General features: G+C 44.7%; 1 protein-coding gene across 1 annotated transcript; it reads right to left on the bottom strand.

Annotated features, from left to right (window-relative positions):
• Positions 1-306: 306 nt before the first annotated feature.
• Positions 307-23,560, bottom strand: LOC144154882 (protein O-glucosyltransferase 2-like). The gene is made up of 8 exons (XM_077685967.1): positions 22,929-23,560; positions 22,530-22,729; positions 19,972-20,180; positions 18,533-18,610; positions 15,635-15,807; positions 9,975-10,212; positions 8,127-8,528; positions 307-5,582 (listed from the first exon to the last, which is right to left on the bottom strand). Exons 1-8 carry the CDS (start codon positions 23,162-23,164, stop codon positions 5,562-5,564), a joined length of 1,557 nt encoding a protein of 518 aa, XP_077542093.1. The 5' UTR covers positions 23,165-23,560; the 3' UTR covers positions 307-5,561.

Here is a 23,560-nt window from a genome sequence, read left to right as displayed (position 1 = left end):
CCCTTACCTCCTGTGAAATGCCAGCCCACAAGTTTCTGACATACCATTGGTGAAGGACAGCTGGTCTAAAACCTAATGACTGCGTCCTTGCTGGCTGCAGTAACTATACCTACACCCGGGCAACCAGCAGCATTTTTTGACCAGCAAGAATGCATGTGTCCGACTGCCTCTGCAACAGTCCCAGCTTCTCATCCTTGTTTCCAGTTACACCGCATAGACAGCCATCTTATGTGCCTGTGAGTGGCAGCTCTTACCATAGGGTCAAATCTGGCCAGAACGTAGGCCACAATGTACTGATAAACCAACTGATTTTAAAGCTTTATTCAAAACAACAAGAAACAACCGAAGAAAAAGCCCATTTGAATGCGACAGCAGAAAAATAGACACTGCTTGTACAAAATGCATAATGAAGTACCATACAAGCACTGAAGAAATACATAAATGCCCTAATGCAAAAATGCTCTACTACCACAATCACAGAATGCCAAATCATCTTTACAAGCACGTCATCGCCCGTACTGAGCCATTGGTATAGAACAGCCCAAGAGTATATGCAGTATCACAAACTGTGCGAAAGCAAAAAAGTACGACATGTAATACTAAAAAAATATCAGCACAAATTTTAAAATTGTGCATTTCCTGGCAGCTAGAGTGAACAAAGAGCACGCTAGGTACACTTGTAACATGTGTATAAGGTTTCTTGGCATACCCCAGTGCCCACTAGGGCCCACCCAGCAACACAACATGAAGTGACAGAACATATAACACTGCTGTCTTTGGCAAACACTGCAAGGAGAAGGTATGTGAACATTGCTTCAGTGGGCAGGCGAAATACTCGCACACGAGCATCCACATGGTGTTCCGAATCGCCCCATCACGTTTCATTGACGAAGCACAGATTTTGGCTACTTTGCAGGTGCTGGCAGAATGTGAAACATTTTGAATAATACAACCAGCAAGTGCTCTCATTTCGCCCAAAATTTTGGACTCCATGACACACATTCAACATCGTAAATTTCATGTTGCAAGTCAAAAAGTAGACTTTAGGAACTTCTCATATACTGGTGATTCCACTTTTAGTCCAAAAAATCTTGAAGGAACTTGACACAAAACAATGCCTAGACACAGCTTGGATCTCAAAAATTCATGAACAAGCATGTGGTTTAAGATATGGATTGGCAGAGGTTTCCACAAACAATCGAAGGCCATGCCTCACATATTTGATTACAATACCAGCTTTAATACCTTTATAAACACCTGGCTGAAGTATTTGCAGTGAAGTGTGCTTGGCACAGTTCTCTTTTCCAACTTTTAGACAAAGAATATTTCTGATTGCATACATGCCTAAACTGCACAGATATCGAGCAAAAATCTGGAGTGGGTGATCCTATCCGTTTTAAAACTCTATGGTTTTACCACTATAAGTCCAAAAATATGAGTAAACTTGATACATCAGTGTAAAGGTTCTCCGCTATCACTGCCATGGGATGTTTAATGTTTAATATTGTGTTTATTAGAAGACTTGCTTCTACTTGACTCATGTCTCTGGATTTAGCTGGCTCTGGCTTCGACAGCCATTTCTTTCAACCTGGGCTAGTTCGTCCATTGTCAACACAACAAAATAACGCAAGAAATGGGAAAGATGTGGGAAAGAAATGGGAAACTGAAAAACACAGTGAAATTTTCTTTTAAAATCGGCTCATCCAAGGTTTCATGGGGCGAGGAAAGACATCTTTTTATGTCCCCCCCCCCCTGTTTTTTTGCAAATAGTGCGTCTCGAGCTATTGACGTTTAGCAACGTTTAAGAATGCAGATGCTGTTTCGCATTTGGATAAAATAAAGATTTAGACCTAAATGTGGGGAGGTGGGGATAGCAATCTTTCGGGGGGCGAAGATGCCATCACGATTTAACACAAGCTCTCAACTGACCTCTACTGAATACAGCTTGTTGCAAATGACAGAACTAGGTGTTTCAGAACTGCTCTACAGCTCACGAGCCAACACTTTGACTCTTAAGCTATCATAGAGGTTACATAAATAGCCTTTTTAAAATTATGATGGACATCAATTACAAAGAAAGTAAAAGGGCATTAAAGACATGTCAGCTTGTCAAAAGTTTGTGTTAAGTAATTTTTTATTTTTTTATTTTTTTTGGCACAGTACCCATGATAAACTGACAAGACGCCTGAACCAGATGCCTTTTTTGGGGGGGGAGGGGGGACCTGCTGGGGTGGCTCGGTGGCTATGGCATTGCGCTGCTGAGCCCAAGGATGCAGGTTAGTTTCCCGGCCACGGCGGCCACTTTTCTGATAAAGGCGAAAAGCAAAAACACCTGTCTGAGATTTCAGTGCACATTAAAGATCCCCAGGTGGTCAAAAGTAATCTGGAGCGTTCCACTACAGCACGCCTCATTGCCTGTGTAGTGTCAGCATGTTAAACCCTACAATCAATCAATCAGTTTTTATTTTGGGGGAGGGGGGGAATCTGAATGGATACAATTACGTAAGCTTGAGTTTATAGTGGAACAAAGTGGGGTGGAACAGATTCGATGCCCCTAATTGACATTCAGCCTTATGCTGGTATGCTTACATGTGCCCCAACCACCCAAACCACAATCTGTATCTTCCCGATTCAAAAAGCTATGCAAAGATTATGCAAAACTAAGTATTGTGGGGACCTTCTCAGCACCCATGCCTAGTTTGCATGCAAGGTCGTGAGGGTGGCCATCTTGTTCAGCTGTGTGGTCACACGTGTGCTAGCTTCCATGCGAGCAGTGCATGGTGCACCATCCCCACTCTACCTCGCAACTCATAAACAAGAAAACCGGAAGGCGAATTTTTACTGGTCTCCTGCCAGCTCCTTTTCTCACGGAGGAAACCCGTTCTACCAAGTCAAGTTTGGATATGCATGCTGATCGTGCGAAGAATCTGCCTAGAGGTTCTGTTGGTGGTGGTCTTCAAGGGTACCTTGTACCCACGGCCATGACAACATAATCCGGTCTGAACCCACACACCACTCCCTGATCGAGCCAAGTGGTCTCTCTCCACTGTGAGTGATAGTTGTACTGCATATTAGCTGTCCTCTCCAGCAAGCAATAATTTTTCTGCCAAAGCATTGGAGTCTGTCTACCATTCATGAGTACTTGAACCTGTGCGTGAGTGCCTCTGCTACATGGCTAGTACAGCTTGGTATCTCTTGCTTTAGCATAGCTAGTTGATCCCCAAGATCCCAGGAGCTATCCCACAGCACAGTACAAATACAACAATGCAAGGAATACTCCTGCACGAGCCACTTGACTACTACTTAAATACGTAACATAATGTGAGTTACGTATGCATGCATCGTGATCTATATATTTCTAAACTCAGCACAACTTATAAAAACTCTATGTACCTTTAAATGTCACAAAAATTAGTCAATTTTTCCTGCTGCATCTTTCCTGCGCCCATTACAAGCTCGGAAGCGGTTCTCCATTCGGAAGGACTGCCCTAAACAAATACACCAAATGGCAAGGCACTAAATTCATGAGCTCGTGTTCTGGCAACTTTAGGCAAAGCCCGTACAAATACATCTTTCGGCAAAGTCATCATCAATAAAAATTCTGACAACTTTTGACGGCCTATGTATGCAGTGCGTCTTTCAACCAACTCAACACCAATTGAAAGAAAAAAACAACAGCACAATCACTATGAATACCGCAAGCCAACCATGACACAAGGCACCACAAAGTACCTTTGGGCTAATCACACAGTCCAGGTTCTCCAGAAGTTCTACTAAGATATCAACACCATGCAGACCTTCAGAAAAGTATGCAATGAGTATTAAAGCCGACACTGGATGGCACCATGAAAAGCAGTAACTGGAAAAAAAGTTCCTGCAATACTTTACAGTGTATAATAGGAAAATGAAAAGAGGGTGGCATGGTATTTCTTGTTAGAAATTTGCACCTCTCCAGGTGGAACGAGCAGATGCAGTTCTACTAGCAAATGTACAAACCACACTGTTCTCAAGGCACACTTATGGACACAACGTGTCGTACACGACCGCATGAACTCTCTTTCAAGGTGTCTATGGAGGTAAGCTTTCATGGCTGTGAATTCCTCTCTCCCGCATTCGTGAAATTAAGAAGCTGGAACTCACATAGTCTCGTATGCTCCACTGGCGACAAACGAGGGCCGTGAAATGACCAACAGCCACGCAAACTAAAAACTGAGATGATGTACACAAAGGGGCAAGGGTCGCTACTGACCGTACACAAGGTGGATGAAAGGGTGGGCCCCTTTCATCCACCCTGAAACCGAGCAACTAAGCTGCCTTTCTTTCCCAACCCCAGTAGTGCTCGTGTAGTAGCACTGATTGCCCCTCCCACTTCACGTGCTGCTTTTTACCAGTTCATGTTACTAAACGCTGTGCCACTGGTGTATATATCACATGGGAACCGCCATGCATCTGCCATTCACCTGAGCCCCATTACAGAACCTCAAGATCTAAGCTGCCACCAAAGTGGGTGGCATAGCTTCACTAGTGAATGCGAGAACAGCATAGATGTGGAAAACATGCACAGCAGAAGAATATACAATACAAACTGCGATTGTAAAATCAGACTGAATGTCGAAACGACACCAAATTTATGCAATACAGCACCCAGACACGAATGTGGACGTCACACCTATTAAGCATAACATACAAACGGTGTTTGGACTATTTTTTTAGACAGGTTGGAACCTGTGTAGGCTACAGACATAGGCCAATCTGTCTAGGCTACGAAAAATGTCTTCAGCAATATTGACACCCTTTAACATTTTTTTTCTAACCTGAGAGTACCTCTCACTCCTGCCATTTACTGCGCTCCTACCACACAGGCACTGCCAGGATTTCTTCAGTTTACTAAAAGTCCAACAAAGCTACATAGTCGCCAAGTTTTACAGGCGTATTACAACTCTGCCTAATGGGTCTTGTTCTCAGTCATTTCTCTAAAGCTTTTCACGCGACCTTCATACTGTGAATTTTTGCGAAGTGCTGCACCAGATTCTTAACACAGGGGGTCACTGCTTAAAAAAAATGCTAGATGCCACGATGATTATATTATTACTTCATAACCATGGGACTCGGACGGTGCACCTGTTATCACTTCAGCACTACTCTTCCCACAGCTAAATAACCACAATGCACATTTTGCAGCACTGTTTAATCATTCAAAAAGCGGGGTGGTAAGTATGCACACAGGCATTAAAGCTTTACTGCATACCTAAGAGGCTGAACAATTACAGCCATTCTAACTGACGGAACGAGTACAGTTTTTTTTCGGCACACCCCATTCATTCTTTGAATTGTTGCTAGTGGAAAAAACTCACTACTTAAAAAACTGGAACTACTGAATCCTAGTTAGCCAAACAAATTACTGTGACAAATGTTTGACCTAATTTGACCCCCTTAATTTAAAAATATGGTGCAGCTAAAAGAATACCTTGTGTATTGTTGCTCACAAAGCCTTCAGCAGAAATGTAGCACTGCGATGTCTCCATCACCATCATTGCTCCCAAAATAACACATCTCGCACGCTATAATTCATCATGGCTCCCCTGCAAAAAAAAAAAAAGCAAAAAAAAAATGTTAGCAACAAGGGCAAAATTTGCCTGTACATGCATATGCACATACGTGCATGCATGCGTATATGTGCACGTGTGCACGCACAAGCGACTATCAGGGGTGAGACAGCTGAATCAGATTTGGGAGCAGTTTTTGGAGCAGCGAAATATCGATTTTGGAGCAGAAGAACGACATTTATTATATCACCTTAGGAGCCAAAAAAAAATCAAATTTTTGGCAACTCACGGGTGAAAAGTGCACTTTTTAATTGATTTTGAGCGTACATAACCCTGAAACAGCCTTTCAATAAAGTTTTTCCTACCAGAGTATCACAAGGTACGAACTGCACTACCTTTTTACTAGCCATTTATGAATTCTTAGGCTCTATGCATAGATAGCGTGGAGTTTCATTGATAGTATCGAATTGACATTCGAATTTGAATCGAATGTCAAAATTGTTACTTGTGTAATCCTAGCAGACTCGTCTTTATGCACAAGTGTAGAGCCACGGCCAAAGCGAGGTCACAGTCGTCGCACCCCACCAGCCCTCCCATTTCAATCCCCAAGGTGCATGTTCACTACGATCGTAATCTGAGTAACGTTGGTATGTTTATCCACCTCCCTTCTTTTGGCAATAAATTTCACTTCAGATAAATGAACCATTATTACTAACGTGCAATAATAGTCCGTCCCGCTATCGAAGACTGCTTGAACATTTCACGGCGATGTAGCCTGTGCCGCCACTTCTGCAGCGTCGATCGTCCCATTCCCGTCGCTCGCAAGTCCGCTGGGAAAGGCATCAATAACTCAGTGTTTTATAACACCGCAATGAGTCCGAAATTTCACTTCAAGCACGTACCGGCCTCACACTCGAGGCCGAAACACGGCGAATTCGCGGGCGCCATGTTTTTGATGAGCTCCCGTCTTTTGAGTCGCGCCCTTTCCAGCAACCGATCAAACGACTAAATGTAAACCCAGCCACCCCCATAACTAAAACCAAGGTAGAAATTGGCGAAGAGCGCTCTGCCTGAACCACAAGGAATTGCTTCGCCCGGCGGGCATGTTTTCATATCTTCATCACACCAAGGTGGCGGTGCCCAGTAATGTCGTTCCAGAGATACGGCGCTCCAAAAATTGCCGTTTTTTCATCAACTTGCACAAGCGGTTTGACGCCTACGTACACCTAAGCATTTTTTCTAGATGACTTTGCACTGGTTTTCAATGGGAAAATTTTAAAAACGCACAGAATATAACATGTGCAACCCGACATTGTGACTTTCGAAAAAAACTACCTCGGGGACAATTTTAAGCAGGTTTTTCATGGAATGATCAATCAATTAAACCTTTACAAACAGCATCACCTTGGGGGTGCTGGAAAATTATGCCGTCAGTAAGCATTTCTCCGCACTGGAACTGACGGGAGCGTTAAAATCCTTGGCTCTCAGACTGTTTTGGAGCAGTTTGGCGCAATTTTTGCGATTTTCAAGCTTTTGGAGCAGCCTGGCGCAGGAAAACAAATTTGTATCAAATCTGCGCAATATGCGCAGCTGTCTCACCCTTGGACTATATATGCTCATTAAATCCTTGCACACACTAAAGGAATCCTTGTTATAATAAAGTCCTCTGGATCGCTAAAAGTCTGTATGATTTGCTCTATAGCCTCCCGAGACCCGAGATATGACGTAGTAAAAACCAATAGAACTAACTGCACTCAGCACTTCGAATAAAGCAATTTCACCGATTTCATAATAAGGGTCTATATATATATATATATATATATAAATATATACAGTTAAACCTGGATGCAATGAAGTTGACAAAAGTTAGCAATTTTTGGTTACATGCAGGTTTCGAGTTATGGCTAGCTGGAATGAAGCAGAAACGAAGCCACAATATTAGACATGAGTGAAGGTGAAGTCAACCTTCATTATTTATTTCGCAGTAAAAAACTGTGCGAGTTGCGCCAGCGGCTTTCTCACGAGCTCAGGCACTACACAGCAGCGCTCTGAAGAAGCAAGGTCACTTAACCCCGTATTAACAAACATAGCTTACTCTTCACCTTTCCCTTTGACACCTTTCGGTGTCAAAGGGGAGGATACAAGTTTGAAGATTCCATACATACAGCATGCAATCTATAAAAAAAGAAACCCCACTGCTAGGATATGCGGAGTCAAATTAACTACCCAGGTTTTCATACTAAAGATTTCAGTTTGGTAGCATTATTTTTCATTTGCACACTAGACAAGCAGTTAATTTCTGTGGGTCATTTACTTGCAGTAGTGAAAATTCTGTGTATAGCTGAGGCCTGACATCAATTTCAGGCTTTAACACTAGTACCACCATCGCTCTCTTTTGGTGCGTTTAAAATAAAAATCGCACACACTTAAGCGACTGTATTACAGCTTTGCCAATTTCACAAGCAAACCACTACAAAATGTCTGCTAAATGATGCAAAAAAAAAGCCTGTGCACTAAGCACGCTGCGTCCTGCACTTCCCCTTTACGGTTTGTCAAAGTAAAGCAAGCAGTGCTGCTCACCAGCTGCTGCTTGCAGTCACAGGGATGGTCATTACGAGGTTGCTGTACTTCCTCCATGCCTTCGCGAACCTTGGGCGGTCTCTTCAGCTTCGTCGAGTATTCCTGCAAAAGCTGCACGTAGTAGCAGAACACGTGGTGCGGCAGCAGGTGATCCAGTGCAAACTGCTGCGCTTGCTTCACTATTTGCTGCGCGGTCCCGTCGTGAGCCCGTGCCCAGGAAAGCTTTTCCACCAAGTCCGACAGGTTGCGGCGGAACGGCACGTAATGCTCCATGGGGACGAGCCGCGAGTAGAAGTGTTCGTAGTACTCAGAATCTTGCTTCAGCACCAGGCCGGACCCAGCCAGAAGGTAAGGAAGGCGGTACGCAGCCACAGTGCCATCCACGTTGATCTGGTACTTGTACTGAAATAGAGGAAGACGAGTTCAATGGCTGTGAGCTGGCAGGCCAGCTGTCAGAAAGCTCGTTTGCATTTCTCTTGCGGGACAACGAGCGACACACGGTCCGGGAAGAACGCCCACTGGAATGCAATGCCAATCATCCCACCGCTAGCTGCAACGTTACGCAACACAATCGAGCGTAAAAAAAGACAAAAATACGAAGCGTGAAGCACTAAACACTCAGAAATGTAAATCAGCCAGACACTTTTCTTGCATAATGTTGTTTTGAAAACATTAAAAATGTGGCTAGCTATCCATGGTGGTGCTATTTGCACAGCTAATAAGTAGTCACATTTTCGGCACAAAAAAAACTACTTCAAACATTCACCAATTGCTACCATATACATATAGAGTAAAATCTTGTTAATTTAGCACATGCTGATTTGGATAGCTGCCACGGCCCCAGCAAATGATGATGGTCAGTGATAATGATAGAGCGATAACGAATGTCAATGTGAAAAGCCGCCACCATGCTACATAGTGTAAGAAACAGTGCATGTGGTTGCTGCGAGACTCCAGACAAGTCAGGTGTCGTATCACATGGCTTGAGTACGAAAACTCTGGTGTAATAGTCGCTCTATTTGCTTTCAGAAGGCAGATGCCTATCATTCAGTACTTCAGTATGTTTTTTTTTTTTTCTGCAAAGAATGCATTATAGTCACTTTCGTAGCACATTTGATAGCTTAGGAACGGGATTGTTTGACATTTTTCCCAGTCCTGTGAGATCTGATTGATTGATTGATTGTAGGGTTTAACGCGCCGACGCAACGCAGGCTATGAGGCGCGCCGTAGTGGAGGGCTCCGGATTAATTTCGACCACCTGGGGATCTTTAACGTGCGCCGAAATCTCGTACACATGGGCGTTTTTGCTTTTCGCCTCCATCAGAAAAGCGGCCGCCGCGGCCAGGAATCGAACCCGCGACCTCGTGCTCAGCAGCGCAACGCCTTAGCCACTGAGCCACCGCAGCAGGTAGTCCTGTGAGATCTGAATTAACAGCATTTTACTGTAATACCTACCAGGCATTACCCTAAAGCCATTACCCTAGAATTGGCAAGGTATGCAAAGTATTTTTAGAGCATTAAACATTTTAATAATTGAAATTCTCATAAAATTCCGATGACATAACTTACATTTGTAGACTGAAAAGGCTAAGTGACCTCTTTTTGTGCATTCCTGGCATGATTACTCATAAAAGAATAATTTTTTTCGTCGCACCATGTAGTAGAACATAAATTGCGCATCAAGTCCACCACTGTTACTGAAAACACCAAGCAGAGTGAATTTGGGTGTAGGATACAGGTAAAAGACGCACACCCTTAGCGGTTCGTGGCTCTATTGTGTCACTTGGGCATGAGCTGTAGCCCAATTCTAGCAACCTACAGAGATGCACAAGAAAGGGACCGGCCCACCTTGAAGAATTCAAAGAAGGAGACATGGCTGGCCTGGGGCCCATATACGTCCATCTTGTCACGGAAGAAGAAGAAATTTGTGAGCGAAGCGTTGAGCAGGTCTGGGTGACGCCGTGAGAGGGCCACAAGGTCTAGGCGCTCCGTGCAGCTATCACGGCCACGCCAAAAGCCAGACGACTGCTTCGCTTCCCAAGCGGGCCCACTGTTGCCTTGCACCGACAACAGGTCCAGTGTCACCCTGCACAAAGGCCAGGTTCGTGCGTCACCCAACCTCCCAGCCAGTGCACAAGTCCTAAGGTACCAGCAAGTGCAGTACCAAGCTGTATGCAGGGTGTTACATAGATAGATGGAACACTTTATATTTTTTTTCCTCAGCGAACCCCTGCTCCGTTCGCGCTCAAACTTCACATGAAGGTCGCATTTTGTGGTCTATTTTGTTTGACACATAGACCAACTACATTAGTTACCTGTTTATTCTGACAATAAATAAAAACAAATTTATCCTATGAAAAAATGGCACCCAATTTGGACGTGCAAGTTGATCTTGGAACGACGGCGCCACCTGGGATATGCAAAACAAAACGCGCGATGACTATTCACAGAAGGAAGGAGCCAAATAAGGTAGCAGACGATCAGAAAACCTCTTTTGACTATAGTTTATGATGGTCACAAATAGTTACCGATACCAGTCATCTGGTTTCAGGTCATCTGTCATCTGGTGTGCCTTTTCGTCTGCTGTGAATGATCTCATGATGCCATGTCACAAGCACAGACATGCATGTACAGAATAATAACAGCAAAAAAGAGAAGAAAGCCGCAAACGTGAACAAAGAATCGAGAGCCTTATTTCGGAAAGCGGGGTAACCTGGCACAGCAGACAACAGACAATCTGAAACCAGATGACTAGCATTGACAACGATGAATCACGGGAACACTTTACTATGATTCGTATGAGCTTTTATGTAACTATTTGTGGCCATCATAAACTATCAACAAAAAAGGATTTCTGATCATTTGCTACCTCATTTCGCTCCTTCCTACTCTGAATTGCCATCACGCGTTTCGTTTCGCATATCCCAGGTGGCGCAGTCGTTCCCAGAGCTCTTCAATGTAGGCAGTTGCGAAACTCCGCCTCAAAAAATGGCCTGCACCTAGACCACCCTGCTTTGGATCGCCCATACGGTAGCGCCACCATGGCCACCGCACGCACTATCCAAAAAACACAGTAATTATTCAAACTGACAATTTAATGTGAAACTTTATTTTAAAGGTGCATAATTTTTTTTATTTTTGTACTTTCCTAAGTTACTCATTGTTTATTTAAGTGCGCTTTTTTGTTGCGATAATTTCTGTATCTGCGCAACTACCTCGACCGCTTGGCGCTTGTGCGGGCACTCCGCCACAACATAGGTAGGACCTGAAGCACTAAATTTGCAGTTCTTGATCAGCCTACATCACACTGTATGTCAAAACTAATCCAGTAGCTGATCAAGTGGCTCTAAATAACCCTTTCAAGCTTGTGTAAAGCCGTCAAAGCGAATTTTTAGCTCGTTTTTTGCCGCCGAAATACCGCAGATGACGCGCAGCAGATGACAACGCACAGGCGACAACCCATCTCACTGAACACACAGTCGCATTTTTTTTACTACTCTTAGTTCAAATCCATGAAAATGCTTGCGTGATTGTACACGTTGGGCTTGTTCGGCACAACAAATTTACGTAAGCACCCAAATACCATTTTTCGCCCAGGTCGTCGAGCAGCGAACCGCATCGTGTAGTTTATTTTGCCACCAATAGATGGTGCCACTGTACAGAAAATCCAAAACAGTGGACTAATCGTAGGGCCATTTTCTGATGCATGGGGCCTATGGGGAGTTTCGCAACTCCTATATCAAGTAACTCTGGTTGTTCCAAGATCAGCTTGTGCTGCAAATTGGCCGCAATTTTCTCATGGGCGAAAATTATTGATTTTCAGAATAAACAGGCAAGTACCGTCATTGTTTCCAGTGTCAAACAAAACAGACCACAAAATGCGACCTTCGTGTGAAGTTGCAGTACAAACAGCGGGTTTTGCTCAGGAAAATAATTTAACACTCTCGTGACCACGCCTATTCCCATCGATAGTTTGTTATCGATGAATACAAAATCAAATTTCGGAGCTCTCCGAGCGTTTATGAACAGCTAGCGCCATCCAAAGGGTAAAGAAGGAGGTATTTCATCATTCTTGCTTTTGAGATTCTTTCCTCCGCAACGGGAGCGATTTTTAAAGCTCCATTTGCTGTTGTGCGCTCGTGGTTTCGGTTGCGGCGTCTCCACGGGAACGGCGTATTTTGACAGATTCCGATGAATATTAGCGGTAATCTCTGAATTATAGTAGCAGCACGGACACATAAGACGACCTCGATTCGTCAGACTTCAGTACGGACAGCGAAAGTGCATCAAACCACTCTGAAAACATCAGCAGGTATCAGCCGATAAGTTTTGCTTTCCCCTCTGGCCATTCCATCACTGCCACGCGCTGACGCAAACATATCCGGCCTGTTATACGCCTCGAGCTTCGCGATCGCTGCGCCGCCTGCCGCCGCTTCTCCGCGGCGTTGACGGGATTTGCGCCGCGTGACTGATAGGGGCTCGTGCAGTGTTTTGGTTCTATTTCGCTTCTTTTCGCCTTTCCGCGCCCTAAAAAAACTTGCTATGGTGACGACTATAGGCAAAGAGTACGTTTAGGTCACTTAAAAAGCAGCTGCGTCTTCGTAGAGTACGCGATCGCCTGCAAGAGCTACCCGGGGACGCGGTTCTGCGTGCTTCGTCGCCGCTCTTCCGGGTGTCGGCGACGGCAGCAACATATCACCCATGTCACCTCCAAAACATCAGGCACAAATGAATTCTACTGACGCCTCGTTTAGACCTGATACTGGCACAATGAGAGGTTGGCTTCATTTTGCAGCGTGGACAACGAATGCGACTTCGTTTCGCATATATACGCCGCAGAAAAATATGTTTCGGGGATGTGATTACCCAATCCCGGACAATAACTTATGCCTTTTATAAGAATATAAACCATGCAAAAATGTAAAGTATATTCCAAGCCTGTGGGTCGTTAAATATGTGCCCACACACGGCATATAGCAAGAACCAAGGAAATGAAACCACAGAAAAATAAATGCTGTGCCAATGCGGAATTTAGAAACATAATAGCTCTAACGGAAATGAAAAAAAAAAAAACAGTGCAGCTTCTGGCATACTAAAGACGTTCGTCTAAACTTAAGTCAGGTAGGTTTCACTAGACCAACTATACGCGAAATGCACTGCTCTTTCGCGAGAAATCGGTGGGGGGGGGGGGGGGGGGGGGGGGGGGGGGGGGGAGGGGGACGCCGTGTACAAATGCGGAGCGGAATCAAGCGATGAACGTTTTAGTAATCCCACTCATGAATCTCGCGTTCACTTTCCTTTTGTTTTTCTACTTCAACGAAGAGCTGATCGTACGGCGGACGCATTTTTGGAAGTATACAGGGTAGACTGTTCAACAAGCGATGAAATGTGTCGTTGGAAGAGTGTGGTATGTGATAAGGCCCTCTGATTTCAGTTTCTGGTTTATTCTGCAGGCTCCCTGTGCCATATGACGATATTTCAAAGAAGCATTTAATCGCGGACGCGGATTATATTCTAAGCCCGTCTCCGCGCTGCTCGCAGAGGATATATGCAGCAGATGAAGGTCTGCTGGCGCGCACCTCACGACAAGACGACTCTGTCGTGTGCTGATCCCCGAGTATAATTATGCATTGTCCATCGTACTTTTGTTGAATATTCCCGAAATTAACACAGACTGGCTTGTAAATGGTGGTGATCAATATCTTAGGTATAATATTGGCAAACGTAACTGGTGTGCTGTTAGGTATGAGTGCTCCGCTGATTATGTAAGCGAACAAAACCGATTTAAATCGTAGTGTATAGCCGTAGCATGAACATCTGAGGAACCGGTGGTTACGGATACACGGCTAGTAAATTCAGGTCAGTGTAACTACAATCGGCTCCATCATACGCCGGTTCCGCGACGCTGGCCTGTGACACACACCTGGCGCTTATACAGACCGAAAATACCACACTAAGATCGCGTCGGAAACATTTACACTCTCGTAAACACATCCCATTTGCGAACAGAGTGACTGCTGCAAACAAACATGAATTTCAAACGCCCACAAACGGTAAATCTCAGTCGTGAACATGCTGCAAATGCAGGGGCGGCACTGGGGAGGGGGGCGCGGACTCCCGCGCCTGCTTTCGAAATGGGCCGCTAGGGGGATTTCAGTGGCGCCCCTACAGGCCGCGCTCGAGGCGTATAAAGGTCACACCTGCTATCAGCAGGGTGTCGACTTCGTTCGGGCGGGACCACTTGGCACCGACTGCACAGTGGATCCAACCCTTGCTTTACCGCATCGAGAATTCTTCGCGCGGTGGCATAATAGGCACTAGAGCTTATAATTTGTATGTATGTAAAACTACTTTCGTACTTATAGAGCTCATATTATCAGTATTATTCTATAAGGGCCTTGCATTCAAAGTGTATATTTCAATTTTTTTTGTTTACCCTGTGCAAATTAGCATCGACGTTTTCATAATTTTTTGTTACATTTTTTTTATATTTGTAATAAATCTGTTTGACATTAATAATGTTTGAAAGCCCTATCCTTCCTCTGTCATTTCATACCATACACTATTGCACCAATCATTTTCTGTTGTAGGAAAAAATACTTCTTAAACGATTTTTCCTAGGTCACAAAAGTGTTAAGATGCTCAAACAGTACCCACTCGCCCTAATGCCAATTCTTCTCATGTGAAGTGAACTTGCCGGGGTGCAGCATGGCGCATTGCAGCCTACTATGTACAGCCTCCCAAATTTTTAACAATATAGCGGGAGCGACAACCGATCGGCATGTTAGCGCCTTATCACGGTGTTCACCGGCAAAATAGGCGCAGGTACGCGCACACGCATCGAACTATCTGTTGGTGGAGCGTCGTCTGCTTCGCTGTTCTTCTCAGGGCAGCACACCCCCTGTTTTTCTTATCTTGTGAGGCGTTTCGCTACCGCCAAAGATAGCTAGGCAGCTTTGGCAGCAAAGTTATTCACATGCAGTGGAAGGGGGTGTACCACTCTCAAGGAAACAGCGTAGCAGACGACACTCATACAGCAGATAGCCATATGCGCGTGCGCGTACTCTCTCCTATTTCGCTGCTGAACACCGTGATAAGGCGCTGACATGCCGGTTGGTTGTCGCTCCCACTATATTATTAAAAATTTCGGAGGCTGTACTCACCTGACCATGCTCTGAGGTCTATCTGTATCGCCTATAAACCTATACGCATCGTAAATTCAGTTTGCTGTAGCCAGCACTCCATTCAGACAAACACTGCCTTGCACTAGAAGTGCAAGGTAAAAAAGAAAGTGACAGTCAGAGATACTAAAATGCTTGGATACCTTGCCACCTCCCGAATCAGTGAAGGCACCCCTGCTTGGTATCGAAACATGGCTGCTATTCGCGGTTACAAAGGAGGACGTAACAGTAATGCAAGGACTTATCAAAGGTGGCGGTTTAGGCTTTTCATTGTCATCCAGAAGAGATTTCAACTCAAGTCATTGCTGAACAGGATAAAAAGCCCACCTGCCCATCATCTCAAGAGATGATTCTGTTAGGTCATATGTAGGCATCACGATGTCAGTGCTGGCACGTGAACCACACCACGAGAAAAAAGGAATGTGGACTCCAGAGTAGCTTTTCTTCTCCAGTGGCCAGTCCCCAAGGTTCACTAGCATTTCAATGTCTGGAAGGAGCACCTAAATGAAATGGTTTCAGTCAAACTTTGCTGTCCAAGCCGAACAAGATGACTATGCAACAGTAAAATAGGTTTCATTCAGAAGCATTCATATTTGCACGAACAGCACATGTTTTTGCAAGAACACACAAGTTACCTATTTATTGCACATAAAAAAAGCTTCAGTGAAAAATTTACCAATTACTCTCAAATTGCAGAATACTGATAGCATTGATAACAAAGCATTGGATTTTTTTTTCCAGATAGTATATAGTAGCCAACTTGACTAACAATTTTTGCCTATACTATAACAATTTGTACATCATGTTATAAAACTTTCCAATCTTCAGTCTTATTAACACACAAACCTGCTTGCCTGATACTAAATAACTTAAGGGGGGACATGGCAAGTAAAATGACTTTATTTATGGACCAAATTGAATCAAATTAGGAGCATTTATGTAGCTAACCATTCTAACAAAAATACTGAAATCAGATTAAAAATACCTTCTATACTTTTTCAGTTAGAAGACTAATTACCTGAAGCTTGCAATCAGCATTAGGCAAGAAGTCAACTAGATTTTTATGTCAGTGTGATCAGAAATGTCTATTCTGTGCAAGAAAGCTATAAGACTATTGCATTATATCCTTTAGGCATAAAGAAAGAGCAAAAAAAGTTTCACCTTCCTTTCAAAATCAGAAATAGTCTCATGTCAAAAAGAAAGTGAATCTTCTGTCTTTCTTTTTGGATACCTTAAGGAAATAAAGCAATAATTAAATAGATTCCTTGCACAGAATGGACCTTCCTTGTGATGCTGACATAAAAACCTAGTTGAGTTCTAGCCTAATTAGTTAATCTATCTTTAGACAACTTTGCAAAAGGTAATTAGTCTGGTAACTCAAAAAGTATAGAAGATATTTTTAAACTTTAAGTTTTGTTATCAGGTTAGTTAACTACATAAAATCTCCAAATTTGGCCCATAATTAACAAAAATAGTTTTACTTGCCACGTCCCCCCTTAAGAAATAAATGCATTTGCCCAAATTGTATATGCGGGTTTTTTGTCATCTGGAATTGGTGTAACCGAACATTACTTTGAAGTGACCAAGGGAGACTGACATTTTTGCATACTCGGCCTTTCCTTCAACCCCTTAAACCACCAATGAACAGCCAACTTATCACAGATTTTCCATGGTTTTTAAGTCTTTTTAGATTGCCTTTTAAAGCATTTTGTCATCAAGGAAACAGTTTGAGAAAAATTTTGTTTCATTACGTGCTATAACAGCATGGTCAGAATCATGTCTGCAAATGTCCACACCTCACACTATCCGCACGCATGGCTGCGAAGTGTGCCACAAGCACTTTTTCTACCAGTGATGGCAATTCAAGTGATGAAGGCCGATTGAATTACGAGCAGAGGGGTGCGGATTTCTTTCAACGATCCTCTTTCTGAGATTACCACCCCAAACAACAAGTCAGACGCGACAAGCACTTGCTACTGGGTTCATCCATATTCCATCTCGCAATCTAGTCGCACCAAGGTTAAAGCTACGAAGCATGTAGTGGTGGTGCCCCTGTGTAGCACCATGTAGTGCTCTCACTGCATGTTCTGGTCCTTGATTCCATCACTAAATTAGGGATTGTTGTGCACTGTGGTGACATACTGTGACCAAGCGTGGTGGTGTGGAGTTGACCACGTGAAGAAGGATAAGGTATGTGCCTCTATGGAGAAAAGCTCGGGCACTGGTTCCTGGAGTCGCGTCAAGGCGGGCATGGTGTGTGGTGTGCCAGGTTCTGGAATTCTGACCGCCCGATCTTCCCCCTTGCTGAGTGCCGGGCCAGTTTTGGTGGCTCCTTTCAACGTGCTCTGGGAAGCCCTGGCTATCCTATTCATTGCCTCAAGGTGCTTTGCGGTGTAGGCCCGAGCGGAGACATAGATCCACTACAAGCACCCAAGGCCTGACGTGGGGCGTGTGCAACGCGACAAGCGCTGCAGGCCAGCACATCATCAAGCGACCCCAGCGCAACCTCCACGGGTCAGCGGTCACTTCTCCCAGCGTAGGAATGAAGTGCCACAACAAGCACAAGCGCTGCCTGCGAGTCTCTTCAGCTCCCGTCACCGACATGGGTGGATGGTGTAACTCCGGACGTGGCGAGACGATCCACTTTGACTTACCTGTAGATCCGCAAACACTATTTCAGTCGCGTGTGTCTGTGTCCGCTTTTAACATCTCCGTGTACCTTCTCCCTCGTGTGTTCACTTTGGGCCTGTTCTCGTTTTCCTGCTTAACTAAAATACATCTCTGCGTTCCGCACCCGATGCTGTCACTTTGAACAAAGGTCTAGCGCGAGGTGCCAGCGGGGTCCTTCATCACATGCACACTGATGTAACTTGAGACCCACTTCGAGGCCTTAATGTTTGCTGTAATATTGCAAAATGCTTTTTCACATTCCACCCATAAAAAAAAGAAAGTGCTGTGCAGGGCACTTTTTTTTTCTTGGAATACTACACCACTGACAACCAGTATCACATCACTGGTATAGTTCATGAGGCGGCCGAAAGAGCAGCCCCTCGTGTCTTCTCTTCTTCCAACCCTTAGACAATGCTAAGGCTTTGGGCTTCTGCTCCGCAATGAAGCAAGAGATTGTATGAGTTGAACTGCACGATGCAGTGACTAATAAGAGTCTGACCAATTCATTTCAACGTCCCTTGAAGTTGTTCAATAGTAAGACACAATTGAACTTGCCTTCCTGGCAAGCGACAACAATATCTGGTCCATGAACATGCTGAATCCAACGTGCTGCCCATAGCACCTTCGAAAGACCTGGAACAAACAATAGAGAAGTGTCGGTGTCTCATCCTAACCACTACTGTGGCAAAGGCTGTAGTGTCACAGAATGTCATGTGTCACCCCATAGTAGCAGTGCAAAAACAAATTGGGCACATCTCCTGGTTTGGCAGCATGGGCACAGTTAGGCACAAGATTAACTGAGCATGCGCCTTGCAGAGACGAGGCACCGCATTACAGTATTTGAACACAGCATGTAAGAATAGCCTTGCAGAGCCCAAAAATAATCATCTCACGGTTGCAAGCATGGCGAGCAATCCGTGCCCCTTCCAAGGGTCTGTAGTGGATGCACTAGAAGCTATAGCCCCCTCGACAAGTAAACACACTCAGGGCCACGCATAGACACTGCCTGGTCTGCAACACAAGTAGAGGGAGAGGCACGAGGTAAGTGGCTCATGCATGCGTCAGCCAGTCTCACTGAGATTATGTGCCAGCCTATTCAAACCAGCCAATCCCCTTTTTTCTTGCAAACCACCATCCAATCCAGCCTCCCCCACTTCTTGAGTAATTAAGACAGTGAGTGGTGCCGAGAGCAAAAACGATGCAAAGCAAACTCCCCCCTCACCCCTTGAAAATATGAGGAATACCTTTTCACATTGGCAGCCTACTGCAAAAGGTTTTGCAAACTTTCAGAGCTATACGTCAATAGCTCTACACAATGGCAAATTGAGTGCCTTATGTAATCCCCCTAGAAATGGGCACCCAGCCAATAGCTGTGCATCAGTGCAAGAGGATGTGCACTGCACAGTTATACGAGCACTATCAAAGTAGATCAAATGTCCCTTGCTGCATCTGGCAGCAGTTATCCGCAGGCAGGTCATTCTCCACTCAAGGAGTCTTCTATACACGTGAGGCCTGTCAGGGCAAAGGCACACAGAACTGTGGCACTGCCAGTATTTCTAAGTCTCTTAGGACCCATACGGCCACTGCACACGGCCTCAGCCATACCTGTCCCCCTAGAGCATCCACGCAAAAAAAAAAACAGCCTCGTGTAAAGTTCTGTCACCACACCACGACCCTCCCACCCACCAAGATTTGATACACTAACCCGATTTCACCAACAATGTAAAAGCCACCGACGGGGCCAACTTGTGCCAAGCATTTATCTAAAACCCACTGATTCACTCTACCTACTTTGGCCTCATTTTTCTTGGGAGCCAAATGGGCTTTTGAGCAAGGCAGTAGTGATGTCACTCACTTCACAATATAAGCCTGTCTCAATCTGTCTGCCACTCTGTGTATGCGTGTGCGTGCTCACAGGCAAGAGACTTGGTACTGCACTACTAGCAGACCACATTGTAGTACATAAATGCATGAACAAAACTGGATACACCAACCTTGTTCTTAATAACCACATAGTGACAGAAGCTGACAGAACCGGGGCGATCATAGCGACGAAGAGCTTCTCGAAGCATCTGGTTCATATCAATTTCCCCAAACCTTGCCAGATCACTTGTAATTTGAGGATCCACAACAGGGCATTCTGTGTGCAGAAGCCACTCTTTCAGAGGAGAAGGGCAGTTGCAGGTGTCGTGGTACAGGGGACCTAAATGAAAGGGGGGAAAAAAAGGACCGATTTCAGCACTGGGACAGCTCTTTATCAAAGAGATAAAAAGCTGGGCAGTGTGAACCTAAAGATATGGGTCAACAGCAATAACTGTTGAATAGCGCAGGTCCTATGGTGGGCAGTACTGAATTTCTGCGTTACTTTCATTGCAAGGAAAAGATGTCGCGGCCAGCTACCGCAAAAATTGTGAATTGATACTCAGTGACTTTTCAATGAATTTTTTTTTCATATTTCATGCATTTGTGTTCATATAAAGAATGTATGCCCATGAATGGCTTGACCCTTTTGGCACGACCTACTACAGTAATAGCCGTGCCACGCGTACACGAAAAATGACATTAAGTGCTTAATGCCTGAACTTTTAATGCCATTAATTCGCTGCTCCACGCAAAAATCTAATGCCATTCGCTCTAATGTCATTTTGCTTTAAGGAGTTCCGCACAACTCATTTACCTTCACGAACATTAAATCTGCCTACCCTCGAACGCGATGAGCACCAAATGAAACCAACGAAACTCTCAGCACCAGAATGTTGACGCGGAAACGTAGCTGAACTTCGAAAGAAGGCGATTTTTTGTGCACCCTTGGTGCCGAAGTTTTGAAGAAGACGAAGTTCACTAAAACAGCGGCAAAAAACAAAACATCGTGTCACTCGTCAAGCTAAATTTTTCCGATTTGGCTACCACTGGCAGGCGATGAGAGCTGATGAAGCCCCTTTTAGAAATGGCTCACACCATTTTTAAGAAAACACTGTTTCTCATAACGTTTTCTTTCTCAAAAAAAAACATTTGTAACCCTTGTAAGATGTTTTTCTCTACATTAAAGACTTCTAAAATTTGAGTGAATTTCTCTTTTTGGTCATGATCACCATCATGCCTAACACATTTAATGCCTTTGCAGTTTCACGTGTAGCACGGCCCGACCAGTTAATGTCATTTGGCATCTTAAGGCCTTCAGCACTTAATGCCATTTTTTGTGTACGTGTGGCACGGGTATAAAATACAAAAAATTATCATGAAAGCAGAACATAAATGCTAGTTGTGTTATGTAAGGGTACCATACATGAAAAAGTGGTTCATTAATTAATGCCAGGTTTAGCAGGATCAGTCTTGCATTGACTGTAGCCATGTGCTCAGCCACAGAACATGCTGTATTATAGTTGTGCAGTATAACTGCACAACTATAATACAGTATGTTATGAAGGACCTTTGGCACATGAAACTACGAAGTTTGGCCAAAGCAGCAACCACAACTCAACCCTCCATTATTGCTTTGTGCTGCCGGGATATACTACAGTCAATGACTGATTTTTTGGGACAGTAAATAGTTTGGTTAATTCATAGTCTGGAAAAGCATTCATATATTACAATATAGTTTCTTCAAAAACGAGCAAGCTGTAGGGCAGAAATAAAAAAAAGGAAGAGATCAGCTGGAGACTGTAGTAGTGCTGGCAATGAATCATCACAGACTTTTTATGAGATAATCTTTTTCGTGGGTCAAGGCATTTACTATATAATGCTACTGCCAAACTACGGCAAACACGCATACTTATCCTTTAAATAAATTCCTCTAGCTTTGAATCCAGTTAGGAAAACATAAAAATGAAAAATATTTTAAAAACAGGAGTTCAACAACATTACCCATCAGCTGTGTCCTTTGAACAGACTTCTCTTGCACACACACAAAATTACGAGTGACCATATCCATGGATTTAAGTTAAAATGTGGAAATTTGTGGTGGCTGACAAACCAACTCAGTCACAGCAATGTGAACATGAAAGTTTGCTAATGGAAGTTCGCTACAATATGGAAAATATGGCAGAATTATATATGATACACGGTGTCTCAACTGTCACGCACTAAGGTTGCGTGAGCACGTTGAAAAAAGGCAGCCAATGTGAGGTCTTACCACATTGGCTGGTTTCTTTTTTTTTTTTTTTTCATTTTTATGGTAAAGAAGAAAGCCTGTAAAATGTACACCCTGTGCCTTGCTTGACACAGTGGTATTTTTTATTCAAACAAGCATAACTGCCTAGGCTTTGCAATGCTGCTGTCCACGAGACATTTGGTACCAGAAGTTCTGGGCCCTATGAAAAAGCCTGGAGAAGTCAGTTTTTGCAGGACAGTTAGCATTGATGGAAGTTTTCTATAAATGATTCTTTCTCTATGCACCCCAAGCTCTTTTGCATAGATATTTGTGTGCTGTGTGTTTGGCCGTACCTTCAATAGCCTGTAGTATTTTCGTATCGTATCGGAAGTGTACGGCTTCAAAATTTCGCGCTAAAAGTAATCAACTGCACGAAGAAGTGCCAGAACACCATGGGGATACCTTTAAGCAGAAGTGGCGATTCCGTAAGCGGGGATCCATTGAACCTGACTTCCACTTTGGCTTCAGGGCAGGTTTTAAATACCTTGTAGCGCACAATGAAGAGCCCATCTCCCCGACTGAAAACCTGGGTCCAAATGCTGCAGTGGCCTCGGGTGCCAGTGATGCTCACGCTCAGGTTCTTTGGCGAAGGCACTGTAAAACTGCAACAAATAAACACGGCGGCTTCAGTTCGGTTTTTCTTTTCTATCGGCACCACTGAGCAGGCAAGAGACCGAGCACAAGCTCGCGTGTCACGTCCCGAAAACGTATCTCAGTCAGCTTGGCTATTTTACTACACGCTAATAATAAGTGACCCACGTTCACACCGCAGTCAAGATCGACGAAAACCAGGCGACTTACTTGCTGCGGCCAGTGGGATCGACGACGTGCACGAAGAAGTATCTTGCCGGCAAGTTGAAGCTCCCCCGAAGGCCCGGACCATACACTCGGGCAGACAATTTGGGTCCCGGCCGCGGCGCGATCCCCTCATCACACTTGGCTGCCGGACATTGGCCCTCGCCAGTAGCTGCAACGCCGGCCAGCAGAAGAGCCAAGCAAACCTGCCCTAGAAGAGGCACTCTCATCTGCGAAAACATGCGTGAGTAATGGAAGAGGCCACTCGCCGTTTCGAAGTCAAGCTGCAGCTAGCCCGTCGATGCAGCTGGCACTACTTATACGCACGTTATGCATCGTGCAAGCGAATTCAGGCCCGCCTAGACAGGTTTATCGTACGGCGGACACCGGAGAGCCTTCCCGCCGCGTGCCGTGCGAACGCTGCGAACTTGCACGCTTGCATGCTTGCTTGCACTTTCCATCGCCGCGTGGCTGTTTAGGAGAGGGCACGAGGAGATGGGCGAGAGGCCGGCGCAAACTTTTTGAACGCGGGAGGGAGGAGAGGCTGCCTCCACCCTCGAGCTCAAGCCCAGTTCGCCCGCACATGACGTCCGTTTGCAACTGAGGACATCCCACCGCCACCACCAGACAAACGAACA

Source organism: Haemaphysalis longicornis, unplaced genomic scaffold (genome assembly GCF_048455015.1).
Source record: "Haemaphysalis longicornis isolate Haplotype H1 unplaced genomic scaffold, Haemaphysalis longicornis Haplotype H1 scaffold_1, whole genome shotgun sequence".
In the NCBI taxonomy this organism is placed as follows: Eukaryota; Metazoa; Arthropoda; class Arachnida; order Ixodida; family Ixodidae; genus Haemaphysalis; species Haemaphysalis longicornis.
The sequence above is the reverse complement of the archived record's forward strand: the minus strand, read 5'-3'. Positions and strand labels throughout refer to the sequence as shown.

Coding starts and splice junctions, on each gene's coding strand:
- LOC144154882 (XM_077685967.1), bottom strand. CDS start 23,164: ATGTTTTCGCAGATGAGAGTGCCTCTTCTAGGGCAGGTTTGCTTGGCT. Junction 18,611..19,971: donor ATGTGGTTATTAAGAACAAG/GTTGGTGTATCC, acceptor TGTTTGTTCCAG/GTCTTTCGAAGGTGCTATGG. Junction 15,808..18,532: donor TGTTGTCGCTTGCCAGGAAG/GCAAGTTCAATT, acceptor CATTTCATTTAG/GTGCTCCTTCCAGACATTGA.